At 43.3% G+C, this 16,846-nt stretch overlaps 1 protein-coding gene across 13 annotated transcripts in view; it reads left to right on the forward strand.

Annotated features, from left to right (window-relative positions):
- UNC13B (unc-13 homolog B) overlaps window positions 1-16,846 on the forward strand; it is a 220,296-nt gene that overhangs the window by 17,032 nt on the left and 186,418 nt on the right. For 8 of the 13 annotated variants that reach the window (XM_074932208.1, XM_074932211.1, XM_074932210.1 and 5 more), the window contains exons 2-3: window positions 10,655-10,684; window positions 12,731-12,830. In XM_074932208.1, coding sequence (XP_074788309.1) covers window positions 10,655-10,684; window positions 12,731-12,830 — 130 coding nt within the window. Of the gene's footprint in view, window positions 1-8,905; window positions 8,928-10,654; window positions 10,685-12,730; window positions 12,831-16,846 lie in introns of those variants that run through there. The other 5 variants (XM_074932219.1, XM_074932217.1, XM_074932220.1 and 2 more) reach the window with 1 other exon arrangement.

The following is a 16,846-nucleotide window of genomic DNA, read 5'->3' on the forward strand; positions in this document are numbered from 1 at the left end:
ACAGGTAGCAGTGTACCTGTGAGACAACTTGTAACTCCCCGGAACAAGGCCTGAGGGAAATAAGCCTGTAAGAAACAAAGACTGTGAAAAACAGTCTGAGAAAGAGAGAGAGAATGTGGGGGGAAGTGGAGGCCCTTCCAGCCGAGGAATGTCTCAAACACCAGTAACAAAACTACAGTCACGGGGTGGATCATGTGGAGTTTGGAGCTGATAAGGCTGCCTGGGTAGCACAGGGTGGGCTGGAGGAGGGAGCCCTGAGGAGACAGGATGGGTTTGCTCTGGTGCATCTGGTCAAGTTTCAGGGGTTGTCTGTCCAGTGAATGACATTTGCTTCATTATCCATGAAATGCATGTTAAAGTTGACATCTCTGCATATGCTAATGAAGTTAATGAGCTCATGCTAATTACATCATCCCATGAAGCAGCCTATCCCTCCCCATACAGGTGATACAGGTGGGTGGACCTCAGGGACAGACCCAGGAAAAGTGTGTATAAATGAGGGGAATGAGGAATGAAATATAGAAAGGAAAAAGAAGACATGAAGATGGATGCCTCCCTGATGAACTCAGACATGGCCAACTCAGGAACTTGGACCTGTTTTCTCTGTTCTTTCTCTCTCTCCTTCTCTATCACCTTTTCTCTTATTACTGTTAAGTAACACAGGGCATACTGTATTGCTTGCCATAACTTGTTATATACTTCGTCAGTTAGTACATTGTGGAAAATTAGTAAATGTCTGTGCATGGACTTGGAGACTTGTCTCACTGTTGTCCACTCTGTTGGGGATTTATAAATCTAAGTCACTTGTCTCTCGCCTGAGTGGGATGTGGCATTAAAATTGCCTCTTGAGTGATAGTACCTTTCTTCTCAGTGGAGAGTGATACGGGTCTGCTTGTGTTGTCTGGCTACTTTAAAACATCTGATACTGCTGTCAAGTGACAGCGAAGATGTATTCTCAAGAGGCTAAAGTGTGAAGCATGGTATCTGAAGCATATGTTCCCCTTGCTATTGAAGAAATATTGAGGTGGATTTCATCTGAAATTGCCTGTTGGCACCCTTAAACCTTGGTTATAGTGGGGATGGAGTAGGTAGTGTGGCGGAACAGACAGTATGAAACACTGGTTCCCAAAATGTCACCTCTGGGTCCTAAGCCTAGAAGTGGGGGGCATATTCATAGATAGAATAGGTGCTGCTGTTTCATCATCTCTCCTAGGAATCATCTAGGTGTTTGAATGGACAAAATAGGAAGCTAAATGGGCTTGTTCTGCAGCCCTTCTTGTCATTATATGACTTCTGTTATTGCAGACTCCTGCTGAAGGTGGCAAAGAGCCACTTGGTCTGCAGAGCAGAAGACAGCTGGTTTGGGACCCAAGTGCAAGGTGTCATTCATCTGAGAGTGGCTCTTGGGGAATTCCAGCGTCTAGTTTGAGCAGTGGGACAGTTGGACTTACTCAAACAACTGATGTGTTGAGAACAGTAAATTACAAATCTGATGGATGCTTTCATGGTGCTGGTGGGCAGAGAGACAGTAACCACATGGCAATCATCTGTGATACAGCAGGAAGTCTCTGTGAGGTATCGTTTGTGAATACTCTTGTGTGACTTGGTTGCAGTTCTCAGTGGAGAAATAGGGCGGGAGAACTGACACTTCAGAAACTTTCCTTGGTGAACAAAACCATCTGAAGATAGCTTGAGTGCTGCACTAACTGTGTCTCAGAGTCTGGACCTTTGGTTTTGAGTAGGAAGCAGAGGTTGAGGTGACATCTAGGAATGAAGTTAAATTTCAGGTAGATGATAACATGTCTGTGGGAAGGTTATGAAGAAGCAAAACACATTTCTAAATAAGCATCTGAGTATGCTGGCTCCTGCCTCGCTAGAATTAACTTGTCAGTTTGCATTGACGTGATTATTGTCAGATAAGTTGAAAAGGTGAGTAATGAGGTAAAGGGCTCTCTGGAGAGCAGCATGCAGACTTGGCCTGTCTTTGAGGCACCTTGTATTCCAGCACAGGCTGTGGGGCTCTTGAGAGTTGGCGCTAATACTTTCTGTGCAGTCTTTAAGGATGATAACGAGGTGCATTGCTAGAGGGAAGATTTGTGTCTTGGCACCAGGAGGCTTTCATTTCAGTAAGCCCCAAAGCAGGCAGAAGATGGCTTATGATTCTCAACTTTTTTTAGTTACCTGAAAGGTGATTTGAGCTCAATGGGTTGATCTGCTTTGTGCTGGTTGGGGAAGTCTCCTGAGACTGGCTGCCTGCCAACTTAACTGTGGAACCATGCAGGCAGGAGAAGTGGGGGTAGATAGACCTGTAGCCTGGAGGAGCGTTTGCAGTGATGGAAATTCCTGGAAGAGTGTCCTGGAGTTGGGAATTCTAGCACAACATGTTCCACTCCTCAAACTGCCACCTCCTTTTCTCTCCTGTGCAGTGTTTAGCCACACAAGCTGCCCGGAAGTATAAATTTCTGCACTTCTTCTGTTTCCAAGTATATTTCATGTAAAAACTAGAATATATTTTATGGTCTGTTGGCACTCTGGATTCACTGGTGCTAATCTGTTCCAGGAGGTTGTAAAGTTCAAGTTTTGCATGTTGCTACTTTTGTTACTGCTTCCCAGCATCTGTTTCCAGCTTTTTTGGCTGTATGGTTCATGAATATGCTTGATTTTTTCCCCCCAGACAACAATATTGTCAAGCTTATTTCAGCTGCTGCTTATCTGAAATAAATTGAATGCTTCCTACTGTGCTTCCTACTGCCTTTCAGGAAGCTTTTTCAGGGATCAGCTCTAAGTAAACTACTTCCAGTTTCCTGACTGCAAAGCAGAAGTTTCACTAAGTGCGAATGCTTAATGTAATAATGATTTGAGCTGTGGTTTACAAAATAACTTGTCAATGTTATAAGCATTTTATTGGTAAGATCTCCTGAGGCTTTTTGGATAAAATGATCTGCATGTTTTAAAGTGCTGGAATCCTTTTGCAGTGCCTAGTGGTCATGGTATAATGATTGTGTCTTGCCGGTGTAGATCCTGTTCTCTGCTGGCTTTTTAATAAAATCACGGTATCCACTTACAAGCTCAGAGGTGAGGGGAGTTCTGGCTTTTGTGACCTGCTGTTTTGTGAGTCTCCTCTCACCCTTTCTCTTTGTGAAACTATCCTGTCCTAGTTGCTTTACTTCAAATTTTGTTTTCAAACCAACAAATAACAGCATGACCTTGCTGCCTGGTAGTTTTTCAGAGAAGTGTGGGTGTAAGGATCCTGGAAAAGCAATCTGATGTCTGCTCTAACTTCAGAGAAGGAACCAGCTGCAGAGCTCTTTAGTTTTCCTCTTGCATTTTGTGCCCTGTCACTACTGCTTTCTGCAAGTTGCATACATAGTATCAGTTCGATTTTTCCTGTCCTGTATTTTCCTGGTAAGATGCTTTTTTTTCGGTTCGTGTTTCTTGGAGATTCAGGTTCAATGTTTCTGTCCAAAACTGTGCTCACAACTGCAAGTCCCATGGCATATCTTCTGGAGCATTATTTATAATTTTTTTAATTGCTGTAGCGTTTTCTTCACCTAAGAATTTCTGTTGCTGAAATAGTTCAGGGAATATTTCATATAGGTGTGTTCTTGAGCTAAGAAACAAACAAGAATGTGTATGACACTTCAGTTCAGGAGGCTGAAAAACTGTGTGATGTTAAGTCAGTGTCTCACAACAAATCTGGTAACAGATTAACCTGTAAACAAGACCCAGGTGTGTGTCTATCTGAATCTGTTTTGTCATTGGAAGTGTTTAGAAGCCTACTTATATTAGCTGCCTACTACATTAAACCATCGTAGAAAGTAAATTGAATTGTCACCCCTTCTGTTGCATGAAGTACCTTTGAGAGAAGTAGGATCTTTTAAGACAAGGCTTCTTTTGCTGATGAGGACTGAGCTGTATGTAAAAAACAATTAAACAACCCTTGCCAAAGAGTCTGCAAAGTTTGTCTTCTGCTCAGGTATATCATGAGAATGTGGTTTTGATTGGAGTGTTTGCAATGCCAGAAAGGGTTTCCTACCAAGTTTTTTTAAGTTGTTCTGTTTAAGTTACCTAGTAACTTTGGTAAGGATGGAAGAAGCAGAACCCTATGAAGGCCTGTTGCAAGCTGTGCTGTGTACACCTGCTGAGTTTTATGCAGAAGCTGAGATGAAAGGTGACAGTATCTGCAGGAGATCTGGAATTGCTTAGTTCACTAAGGTGGTCAGACTGGATGATTGAACAAAATAGTCTTGCATTTGATAACTGGTTCGGCAGAGTATATTAACTGTGGATTTGCTCAGTTTTGTGTAGATTGGCCAGTGTGTTGTCCTGCTGGCTCTCCCAAATTCATGTGAATGAAACAGGGAATGCTCCAGATATCCTGCCACTGTTGTCGGCTATGGAAGTAATAGAGATTTAGACAAGATATAGAGCTTTGTTTGTTGGAAATTGTGTTGTAAATAAAATAAACTTAGTAGCTTTGTGTGTCTCTGGACAGGATAATGAATTTGCAGATCATCTGAGCAGGAAGATGCTAATTCATGTGAATTAGGAGGGATTATAATTCATTCTCAAGACATCTGGCGGAATGGAAATCTCTTGGGTAGATCAATTTGCTACCACAGGCAACAGAATAGAACCTCTTCCCGCTCCCAACCCTCCTTGAGAAGAATCCAAGAATGATAGTGGTTACTTTTTAAATGTGGTTGGTTGCTGAAAGGAGCATTCCTTCCCCTTGTCATACCCAAGGCCTGGAGAAAAGTGAGTCAAATTGTCCTGTGGGCATTTAGAGTGGTTGAATTGGAGAGCTCTTTGCTACATGAACAGGAATTGCAATGTATAAGTGGGTTGTTTTTTTCATTTTGATGAACTATTAAAAATGAATGAACTCTTATTGTGTCCATTCCATTTATTCTGGACTACTTATTAAAGCAGATCGATCTCTTCGTTGAGATAAGTTTAGTGATACTGATGGCTTGCTGTTGAGGCTATCTGGATTCCTCAGTTGTCTCAGTCAAACAGGTGATGGATTTTTGAAGGACTATTTTGGGTACTATGTCAGAAAAATTCTGCCCTTAGATGCAACCTTAGTTCTCGGGTACTGATGGAAATCTGTGCTATGTTCCTAAAATCAAAGGAAAGCCAAGCAAAGTGACATTTTGCAGTGGCTTGTCTTCCTTCTGGCAACAGAGCAGTTCTCTGGTCAGCCCAGCCCTCCATTCACATCAAGCAATAACAAAACATTATCCTCCATTTACTGTGAATGTGGTCTCAGCTTTTATGTCTGTTGGTACACAAAGGTACCTACTTTCTGTCCCTTTATTCTCAAAGGGAATACACTGGGGCATAAAGTGCTCTCTTCCCCGCTTGACTGGAACAGTGTTTATATGTAAACCAGCAGTTTGTTTTCCCTGGCAGAAAAACAAAGTATGAAGTAATAAATGTGTCTCGTCTCTCAATGGCCCCTGAGGCTGAAGGAATCTCTCAGCTGCAATAGCCACACCAGCTCAGCAGGGCTCTGCTGCGAGGAGATGGAGCCCACACGGACCTGCCTTGAGCTCTGCAGTTACAGCAGAGGCTGTTGAGGTGCTGCTGAGTGCTGGCAGATCCCTGGGGCTGCCTTCTCTGAGCTAGTTCAGGAAAACCTCTTCCTTCTGAACATAATTTAGCTCTGAATATATGAGGATGCCATGGAGCCTTTCTTTTTTTCATCCCATCTCAAACCGGGAATACTAAGGTGGCTGTGACATGTCAAATCTTTCTAACAGGCTTGGAAAACCATTAAACTGCTGCTTTATCTGGCTATTTCTTTGAGTTATGAAAGGGTGAGAAGAGTTTCATGGCACGGTCAGTTCTGCTAGGCACATACAGTTGCATTTAATAGCATACATCTGATGCTGCTGGGCTTTTATAAGGATCATGTGAAACAAAACAGTGACTGAGTTAAAATCAGGGGTGAGGTCACTGGGTCCTTCATCCTCAGGTGGGAGGTGAGGGTGTGCAGGAGCTGTACATATAAAATGTTTTGATTTCTAGGGGAGGGAAAGGTCCCTTTGTGTCGAGGTGAGATCCTCAGGGACAGAACAGTCCTTGTTAGATGAGCCAGTCTTGCACCACTTGCCAGCCTCTCATGGATTTTATAAATCACTTTCAAGGAGTGAGTGGGAGGTGTTGAGTTTCTGACTCTGCAAGGAGGACACGTGCGATAGCTGTTGGTGCAGGGTTCAGACAGCAAGATTATTATCAAAGGCTCAGTTATAGCAAGTGTAACAGACCCGAAGGGCTAGAGCACTGCTTATCCAGCGCTTTTCTCCCTGAAGGATTCTGTCCCTTCTTCGTCCGTGCTGCATGGCGCACAGGCTGTGAATTTGGTGTGTTGACGTAGTCTTGGGTAGTGTGCTTGTTTTGCTGTGGTCTTGTTTCTGTTGCTTAAGCAACCTTTGCACCTAGTGCTGCATATCACTGTGCACTGAAGTCTGACCACCTGGAAAAGGTGAGAAAAGCACAGAGTGAAATGGAAATACATATCAATTCTGCTGTTCAGCTGGGGTCAGTTACTGGAAAACACTTTAACTCTGCATTCGTGTTTCACAGGGAAGAGGAAGTTATTTGTCAAATTGATGATCATGAAAATACATTTTTGAATGCTCAACTTTCAGTGTTGCATTTCTTTTTAAAAGCATTAATTAAACTGCATCCATTCTTCTGATTTATCCCACAGCCCCTGCATGGCACTTCATTGGCCTCTGTGTGAGGATGCGGATTTTGTTGTATTGTGATGAGTGACCAGCTCATAAGTCATGTGCTGGATTTAGTTAAGGTGTAATCTTTTGGCCATCTGCTCAGGCACTCTGTGTCTGCATCCTTCTGATCTACAAGCAAATATTACAGGTGATCTTGAATCTGTAGGTGTTCATAACACCTAGGTTCCCTTTAACTGAATACGACCATGTTCATGCTTAGGAGGTATGAGCAATGTGTTGTCTGAACCTCACAGTAATTTGTCATGCTCTGTGTTAATTCTCTGGCTGGTGTATGGGGCACCTAGTTCAGAAAACAAATTCATCCTTCAGACTGATTGAAAACTGGGTGGATAGCAAGAATTTCTGTGTAGCACTGAGTTTAAGAATACTCTGATATACATTCTGCTGTTGTTTTCCCACCCTCCCACAATGATTCTGGACCTTTTTTGCAATCTCTGTCTTGTATTTTCCTTTCCTAGTCTTTAGAAGTCTGACTCTCCAGACTTTTGTAACTGACAGCTGTAGAGCATCTGGAATCCTGTTCTGCTTGTTTTTTTTTTTAACTTGCAGGCAAGACTTCAACATCATTTTTTTCTTATTTCTTTATTTAGTGTAACACCAAAATGAGAGATTCTTAGAGAAAAAAAAATCTCTGGATGAATTGAACGTTTACATCAATTTTCTTTGCTTTTGTATTTGTCTAATTTGCATCTGGTTGTTTTAGTTCAATCCATCTGCTTCCTAATAGCTCCTTGAACTGTGGTGCAGTAGCTGTGTCTCTGATATGCATACGTCTTATTTAGTGATTAAATGAATATTCGCCTGCACAGTGAGAGCAGGTGCATCTCTGCATCTGTATCATGCAGTGCTTTCACATGCAGCGCAAAGCACTGGGTCTTGCTTTCCTTTCTAATTTCCTATTGTTTTCATTCCCTCCCTGGTGTCCTTCCCATAGAGTGCTGCGGTAGCACAGGAGGGTTACGGTTCAGCATAGTCCAGTGCTTGCCTCTGAATGGCTGGACCTTCTGTGCTGACCGGTTTGCTGAGAGAAGACATTTGAAACGGAATGGAATTTAACATTTCCAGGTAGTTTAAAAACGTGGCTTCCTCAGAGCTCAGGAGTGCCTGTGGGATAAATGGGAGTGAGTCAGGAAATCTCTGACCTAGACCTTTGGTTTACTTGGTCTTCGGGTTTTTACTTTGCGGCAACACAGAAGCAACTGTAGCTGTAAAACTTTGTTGCTGAGTGCTCTAGAGAATGGGTTCCTTTCGTGATACAGATTTTATAAAACAAAATGTACTGTTTCACATGGCTTGATATCAGCCTGCTGTCATCAAGCCCCTGGAGTAGCAACGAATTTTCAGCCTTTGTTGCAACACTGTGAGTAATTAACTGTTAATGTGTCATGCTTCTTCACAATTTTGTTAATCCTTTGTGTCCTTTCTTGAGCACTTGGCACAGAGGAGCTCTAACCAGGCAGAAGGAGCCGGTATGGGTTTAAAAGTTTCCCTGGGGAAGCTAACTTTATTGTGCCTTTCCAAAGTGGTGGTCCTTCAGGGGTGTCTAGGCCCACGCTGTTCTGCGCATTGGACCTGACCCTGACAAATAGACTGGGCCTTGGCAGGGTCTAACAGCTCCTTTCATCTCCTTCCTTCTCACACTGTTGTATGGGGAGCCCTTTGGTCTCATGGGCAGTCCTAATCCTGAGATGCTACAGGAGCTGCACCTTTGCAGTGATTTTTTACATGCCCCTAGGAGGTGCTTTCCAGTGGGCTAACAAAATAAAACCATGTTCAAGTCACTTTTCATTGGGACTTTTTGGACATAGTGTGTAAACTTGCAGATAGAGCAAGAGTTACTGGTGAGATGAGATTCCCAGGTTTGTGATCTCACTCTTGTTTATAAGCTCTGCTGTAGCTACAGGTGTAATTTATTACATGTAGTTTTTCTAGAGCCGAGGGGTTCGTTCCTGATAATTACTAAAGGTATAAGACTCCATTTTTATCATGTGTGTCCATAGCAGGCTTATGACCTTTGTTTAGCCTTGCTGTTGCCCCAGGATGTCCTTGCTGCTGCGAGCCCTGAGACAGCTGTTTCTGAAGCCCCACACAGGCATCCTTTTCAGCATGCCAAGGCAGTTGCAGGGTTTGCTGCCTTTCATCAAATGAACCTCTTAATGTGTAGAGGTTGAGACCACAATGTACAGACAGCATCTGTCTCTTAGTTTGCATATCGCTTGCTGCAGAGACAGTGCCTTGTCTCTGTCTAGGAGCCATTGGCTCATTCTGGCTGGTTTTTGGACAAATAATATCAAATTTCCACAGTGGGGTTGCCTCCACTTCCCTGCTAACAGCAGTGGAGCTTGTTACCAACAAGGAGAGAGACCAGCTGAAGCTTACTGTGCATCCCCTGCCCTCTTCCTCCTTTTTCCTTCCCTCAGGCAGTAGCACTTACTACTTTGTCTCCTGCGTCTTGCAAAGGAGGGGAGGATCAGAGATAAAACTGCTGCCTGCCCACTCCAGGGTAGTATTTCATGAAACGCCTGCTTTTGTGTGGTATCCAAAGGCACCCAGAAAGTGGTTAGGTTGACCTGCCTGTTTCTCAGTGGTTAAACAGACTGACTGATTGGAGATTAAAGAGGAATCTGCGTCTTCAGTCAGCAGGAACACTGGCCCCCACCACTGTATGTTTTGCTTGCACCATTAGGTTTGTCATCAGGAATGCTTCAGGCCCTGAATCTGGGAGAAAACGAACCTGTTTATTATTTCAGACCTAAAGGCTTGTGGGTCTTGGCAGTTTAGGTAAAAGCTACAGCTCTCAGCTTCTGTTTGAGATGCCTCTGGCTCATACTATATTACTTCCATGCAAACATCTACCTGAACTGTAAATGCTTGCAAAGGAGAATTTATCAAACAGCAAGTGTGTTCTCCAGCATCATTACTCCATTCTAGCTCTGAACATGAAACTGTGCAAGAGCCATTATTTTATTTTAGTTTTTAATGTTCTTTTCTAGCATGTTTATCTTGGAAATTAAGACTCTGTGAGCCTTTAGTGAGTGGTGGGTGCTCTGTTTTCTGGAGGAAGCTATACTACACCAGTTTTTCAATCTTTCTGCTCTCTGGCGTGTCTTGCTTCCTAATTTAAGTATGTTTTCTTCTTAGTGTTGGTTTTTCACTGGGAAAACTAGATGAAGCCTAGAGATGTCTTCTTCTAGTACTTTCACTTAGCAATAACCAGTGAGGAATAATATGAGCTTGCAAAAGAGAAATGTAAACAAAATCTCTCCTAGGTGTAGACATAGATCATCTTCATCTGGTGAGATAACAGCAAGTGCTGTTTTATGTTTTAGCCATTTTTTTTTGATAAATACTGTCCTGGAATTACATTAACAGAGCTTGGAGAAGTGACATTTGAGTTTAGACTGCAGCTTGTTTGGCATAGGGCATTAATTTGATTTACAGATGTCATACTGTAGAGCTATTCAGGCTTGATTATTTTCAAGTTGTGGTTAAAAGTCTCTGCAATGTTAGGAGACAATCTTTGTTTGTAACTTTGCAAGTGTGGTGGTAAGAAATGACATCATGCCTTAGCATACAGTGGTAACTTCTTTGCAAAGACTGGTTTTGAAATTGCTTTGCATTAGCCATATCACATTGCTTTGCAAACACCAATCCTACGATTATTTTTTAAATGCATTGATTTAGAGGAGTGATATGGGGTACAGAAGAGGTTTTGTCTCCAGATCTGTTAAATTGCTAAAATGAGTGAAGATTTCCAGCTACCAGGCCTCTACTGGGGATGTTGTCTAATAAGTGTGATGCCCTGTACACTCTGGCTCAAACAAAACTGTAGCAGGACAAAATCACTAACAGCCTCTTTTTTTTTTTTCTCTTTTCCTTTTTTCTCTTTACAGTAAAAAAAGCTAAACTCCAAGGACCACCAGGTAAGCCATGCTCTACCGCTTGTTTGCAGCAATGGTAACACTTGCATTCTCACTCCGTCTCATGCTGCTCCCTCTAGTTTTAATTTATCTCCTCAACTCCTCCATGTTCTCCTTAGGAGTGACAAAAGCTACCCTGAGAATCCAGGTAGCCTGAGTTAGAAGAAAGCTTGAGGTTGTGACCTGGTGTCACAGTGCGAAGAAACCTCTGAGTGCTCACCTGACCTTAACAGGTGATAGATGAGGAAAGATACTCCTTTACGGTCACCAGTTCCCACCCCACCTTTCCCATTCCTCTCATCCTTCCTCTGTCCCTGTTAAAAACAGGATCTGAAAATATCCACCAAGCAGAATTGGTGCGAGCCTGTCTGGATTCAGCGTCTCCTCGATCCTGATTGGGATTGCTGGATGGTACCTCAGAAGCGATTATTCTCTTATGTGGCAGTCCATAATGGCTGTGTTTGGGATTGAAATCCCATCCGTCAGGTTTTGTGTCTGCATAATGAAATAAAAACAAACGCCTGGTGACACCCAGAATTTACGGGCAACTATTTCACGTGGTTCAGTAGCTAGCAAGGAATCCCTTAGCAAGCTGCACTATAAATATGTTTATTGAATGAAATGTGATGTACAGTTTACAAAAATAAGCAGTTTGCTTCTGGAATAACACCTATTCAGGTGTTTAGAGCTGAAGCAATTGCACAGCTGTATTCACAGTTTATTTGTTCAGCTTTTTTCTCTTGATGTAGCCGTCCTCAGGTTATAGTGGAAAGCTTTCCAGGTCTCCTTGTCCATGCTCCATGTCAGGTCAAGATCTGTGTGTGCACCAGCCTTGAATTTCCAGGCAAGGAGAGCTGAGTACCCAGACCGAAAAGGAGATAGTGTGTACTTTACCCTTTCTGTAATCAAGAAGCCTGTTCACAGCTGCAAAATATTTGTCCTGTAGTCTAGGTTTAACTCAACTGAAGTGTGTGGTTTCACTGAGAAGCCCAGTGTCCCAGGAGGATGCAAGTGATGTAGCTACATGTGAGGGAATCTGCCTTTCATTCCTACTTCTTCCTGAGCTCCCAGATCATGTAGTTTCCCTTTCCTCCCTTTCTGTTAGGATACTTGAATCTAGATGCTGGGACGTGCTATAGTAGCCCACAGCATTGGTGCATGAGAACTTTTACAGTGTTAGAATGAACTATGATCTAACTTATGCTGGGAATAGATGCAGCAGAACATTGAAGTATTAAAATATGTACACTGCTTCCTAGCTACTTAGCATACGTCTTGTTCCAGGCTTGATGAAACTGATACATAGGTCTGAGGTGGTAACTCCCCTTAAAAGGGAGTTACTTTGTTCTCAGATGCTGATACTCAAACTTTGCATGTGTCTGTGCTTGGCTGCTTTTCGTTTTATTAACACAGAGATAGCAGCAGCTAGGGAGGAAGTTGTTCCAGGCTTTTAGTTCAGGTTTTGCTTTTTATTTTAAATATCTAAAGCCTTCTCGAAATAGAGTGTAACATGCTGCTTCTGGGTCAGCTGGTTTAAGCAATACAGATCAGTTTTAGCACATTTAGCATAAATCTTTGTCTTTTCTCTCTGCCCCTGACTTGTCTGTAAAGTTCTTTGTGGATTCATGGGTGGAAAACCAGGTTGGAACTCGGAGAGTAGTTGGGTCCAAAGGGAAGAGATGATGTGATCAGCCCAGCAGCTTCTTGTTTATATGTTTTGCAGGTTTGTTTTTCAGTCTGTCTTCTTTGTCTGCATTTCAGTGTTTGTGTTCTTCAGGATTTTACACTCATTCTTTGCCCCTGGCTTACTGCAAGTGCTTAGTTGCCCGTTTTTGTTTGTGCATGAATTTCTAAAAAACTGTGATTGGAAGTTTAATGGCAGGTGAAAAACATCTTAAGCATTTGGCTCCTTAACTCAGTGATGTCTTCCCATATGGGCTTTTTGTTTTGGCCTGGGATGCAATATATGGACCGAAAACCTTGAAATGTTGTGCTTACATGATGAAAGGGTAAACTGAAGAAGATAACTTTTTGCTTCTTATTCCCTAGATAAATTCAATACGTATGTGACCCTCAAAGTGCAAAATGTGAAGAGCACAACGGTAGCTGTGCGAGGTGACCAACCCTGCTGGGAACAGGACTTCATGTTGTAAGTATGGTGTTGTGCAGCAATGAGGTGCTTGTGGTCGAGTCCTTCCACAGCACTGCTATTTGTATGGAACTACTATTGTGCTGTAGAAATTACAGTACTTGGAAAAAATGCACAAGCCTGGAGACAACCAAAGTAATTCGCTTTTCTGTTGCACACACTGACCTGTGTTGAAGATGTCTGTCTCCACTGGTGCCACGGACAGGCTGGAGTAGCCTGTGTCCTTTAATAGTACCAGGTTACTTGGATTCTTGTTTTTAGACCTGTGTGTCAGCGTGCAGCGAGGGCCGGCTGCTCCTGCAGGGACCGGGAGCCAGAAGCAGAGTGTGGCAGGATGGCTGGTAGGGCAAGGTCCTCAGCAGACAGGGCCCAGGCCCTCAGTACGTGAACAGCGCAAGCAGGGCAGACCTAAGGATCTGTCCCGTGTCTGCGGGTCAGGTCATCAGACAAGGCTGTAGTAATGGGGCAGGTCAAAGGTCAAGCTGAGAGTGCAAGTTAGCAAGTCCAGTTCAGGATTGCGTCTGATAACGGTAATTGAGTCAAGACATAGTCCAGCAATTGCCAGTCAGGTCCATAGGAAAAAAGAATTCTGAGGCTGAGCTGTGAAGTCAGTCTGTGGGTTGGGTCTGGATTGATGCTGTCCATGGCCAGACATGGGCACAGCTGCAGCTGAGCTGGAGACAAGCACACCTACAACATGGCTTAGGCAAGGACTGAAGGCCCATAGCTAAACTTAAATGGAGCTCCTGGGCTGTAGGAAGAGGGTGTGGGTGGAGGCCACTGGTGAGGCTGGTCAGGGCAAATAAGGGCTGTTGTTAGTGCACTCAGGGCCTCGAGATGGTGATCCTGGTTACCTCAGTGTGGGAACTGCTCTTGCGTGTTAATGTTTTCTGCCACTGGCCAGGTACCCATTAATATGTTTTCCAGCTTCCCTGCTGCAGCTTGAGGGGCTGCCAATCCCTGCCATGAGCAGCAAAAACAGTTCCAGCTCTCCTGGTGTTTCTGGTGCTGTTGGCACTTGTGATTTGCTCTGTCCTCATAGACCTGACACTAACCAGGGGTTTCCCAGTGTCTTTTAGAATGGTGTGGGGTTTTTTGATGGTGGATGAATAACTCATTGATACGTTGCATCTGCTTCTTTTTCTATAGGTTTCTAAAAAGTGAACTAAATTTACTAAATCCTGGACTCCATGTGCTTTTCTTTGAACTTGACATGCACACTTCTGTTGCAGAGGAATGATATGTTCATCTTCTAGAGTCAAACCTAGTGCTGCTGGTTTTGGGTGGGTCTGAGGTACTTACATAGTATCCGTAGCAAGAGACCCCCATGGGATTCTGTGAGTATGATTCCCAGTCCTGCAGCAGTTGGTTCTGTGCTGAAGGTGGGAAGCTTTTGCCTCTGGTTGAGGAGTTCAACTGGGTCAGTACAGTGTTGCCATAATAGGTGTGCTCTCATCTTCCTTGTTTGGTGGCACTCTGCTTTTGGAGCAACCCATGAGGTGTGTGCTTCTGCACAGAGAGCCTGGAGCCTCTCCTTTGGCATCTGGTGAAATGTGTGTGCTCCTGAACACCACCATCTTCTCAGCTCTGTAGTTCCACAGAGGCTGCGGCTGTCAGTGATGTAAACCATGCAGGATCAGGGTAAGGTTGGGACAGGGAAATGCCAAATCACATGCACATGCCCAAACTACTAACTCATTTTTCCTGTGATTTGTGCTAGACAGGAACTACCTTTAAACGTGGCTAGTTATAGAGGAGGCCGCTCATCCGTGATTTAAGAATAGCACTTGTTAGTGTTGGATGATGGCTGTCACGGTTGCTGCTCCCCTTCCTCTCAAACAGATCCTGGAACTGCTCTCCGCTATCAGCTGTGCGCTTAACTAGCATGCTCTAAGGTCACCGTGCTGCTCCATAATTAGTTGCTAGGGGATATAAAAGTAGAATATTAGCTGAACTACCTCCCCGTTATTGTCCCTGCTTTAGCCAGGCAACAGCACATTTGTTCTGATTTTTCTTTATAACAAAAATATTACGTGTGGCAGGGAAGTGTTTTGCATGATCCTGTGTACATTAGGTTGTCCCAGGAGAAATACTACTGATATTCCAATACTGCTATTCACTGGTTTGCTCTCTTTCTTTCTGTAATTGGAAAAGGCTTTTGAACACAATGGCTTTTCCCTGAGGGAAGAATGCTTTTACTGTTTGTGTTTACCTTTTTATGAGCCATAGTAGAAGAACAGAAACCAAGAAAATGCTTTCTATCTGTGTTTGTTGTTTTTACTTCCAAACTCTAACAGCTTAGAATTTGGGGCTCTGGAGTTGCTTGAGATTTGCTTATTTAGCAGACCAGTAAAGCACTTTAATGTATTCTTTGGGGACACTTTCTAATTTTGAAGCAGCTTTAAAAGGACTACATGTTTGCAACAATGACCTCTTGAATGAAAATATGAACTGATGTTTCAAACATGATGATTAAATCGGTGTTGAAGTTGTCAGAAATGTCTTTCATTTAAATTCTATGTGTGTGGAGAGGGAGGGACACCAAATACCAGTCTCAGCTCTTTTGTTCTTTGAAGCTATTCTTCATCTAACCAGAAGGTGGAGAAAGGGAGACACAAAGGCAATCAAAGCCACTGTGCTGAAAATGTTTTTATTTTTTTATTCTTATCTGGTGACCTGTTCTGTGGAGTTCTGTACAGAAGCCCGTCAGGAGTCTTATGATCAATGTCTGTCTCTGTCAATGTATGTTGAAGCAAAGAATGTGGTTTTACAGTGTGCCTGAAAATAGAATATTTCTTCCTTCCCTTTCTGGCCTCACACTAGTCCAGTCAGCAGAAAATAATTTGTTTCTGTTGTTATTGTAAGTTCGTACAATCAGATAAATATCATCTTCAAAGAGGCAAGCAATGGGAGAGCAGAGCAGTGATGGTGCAGGTGGCTAGTTGTTAGTTTGGCCATATTGAGTAGCCATATCCAAACAGAGGGAGCTGGAGACTCAAATTCAGGATGCTGACAGTAAACTCATAATAAGCCTATGTAATAGCTTGAGTTTGAACTGTGTGGACTGAGTCACCCAAGTATGGGACACTCCTGACCTCAATTCCTGTGTCTTAAACAAGAACAGAAGCACTTGTGTTTAAAAGAGGTGCTTTGCTGTAGCTTAGGGTTTGTCTTGAACCTTGTAGATACAGTGTTGTCTTCTAAAGTTGTAAGAAGTCTCTGGGGCAAAGCTCAAAAAGATACAGGGATTTACAGAAGTTCTTTGCTTTGGCCATGATGGCAATCTATAAAAATTAGCAATGTGCTTTTAAATACCCTTGGTAAACTTAATATGGATACATTTGGAGAGAGATGCAGCAGGCAGCAGCACTGTGTGTCCAAGGTGCCTAGTTTTTGGGACTATCTGTTGCACTAAAGGAAGTCTGGGGCTCAAAGGAATAGGAACAACAGCCTGCCTTCATGATGACAGTTGTGTATCAGAACTGTCCTAAAACGGCTCAGGATTCTTCTCTGTTGTTTTTACCAGCATTCAGGCTGTGTGGGTGTTAATGCTCTTGTTAAGTAGTCATGTTATAAACTAGCATGGAAGAGAGACATAAATGCTGTGATGCACTCGGAAGACGCAAATTTGAGATGCATCCTTTCCTTACTGAGAGGTAAGACGTTCAAGAAAACCTTCAGCCAAGTATTTCCAAGAATTTGGCACTCAGTGTTCGAGTGACTGTGTTTCTGCTTGTTGCCAGAGCTTTGCATGGCTCAAAGCCTTGCAGTGTCACGCAGAGGAGGAAGCTAGTGCTGGAGCAGAAATGGTGCAACGCAGCCCTGAGCAATAGGTATTGCTGCTGATGCATCTGTGCAGGGTTTGGGACTGTTACTTTTGGCATGTAACAGCTCCACTCACACATAACTCTTGTTCTGTTTGGACCTCCCACAGTACACTTGTGTTGCTGTGCTGCCAAGCGAAAGGAGACACCCACTTTCTTAGAAATGGGGTGCCTGATGACAAAGAACAGCTC

Source organism: Athene noctua, chromosome Z, assembly GCF_965140245.1.
Source record: "Athene noctua chromosome Z, bAthNoc1.hap1.1, whole genome shotgun sequence".
Classification (NCBI taxonomy): domain Eukaryota; kingdom Metazoa; phylum Chordata; class Aves; order Strigiformes; family Strigidae; genus Athene; species Athene noctua.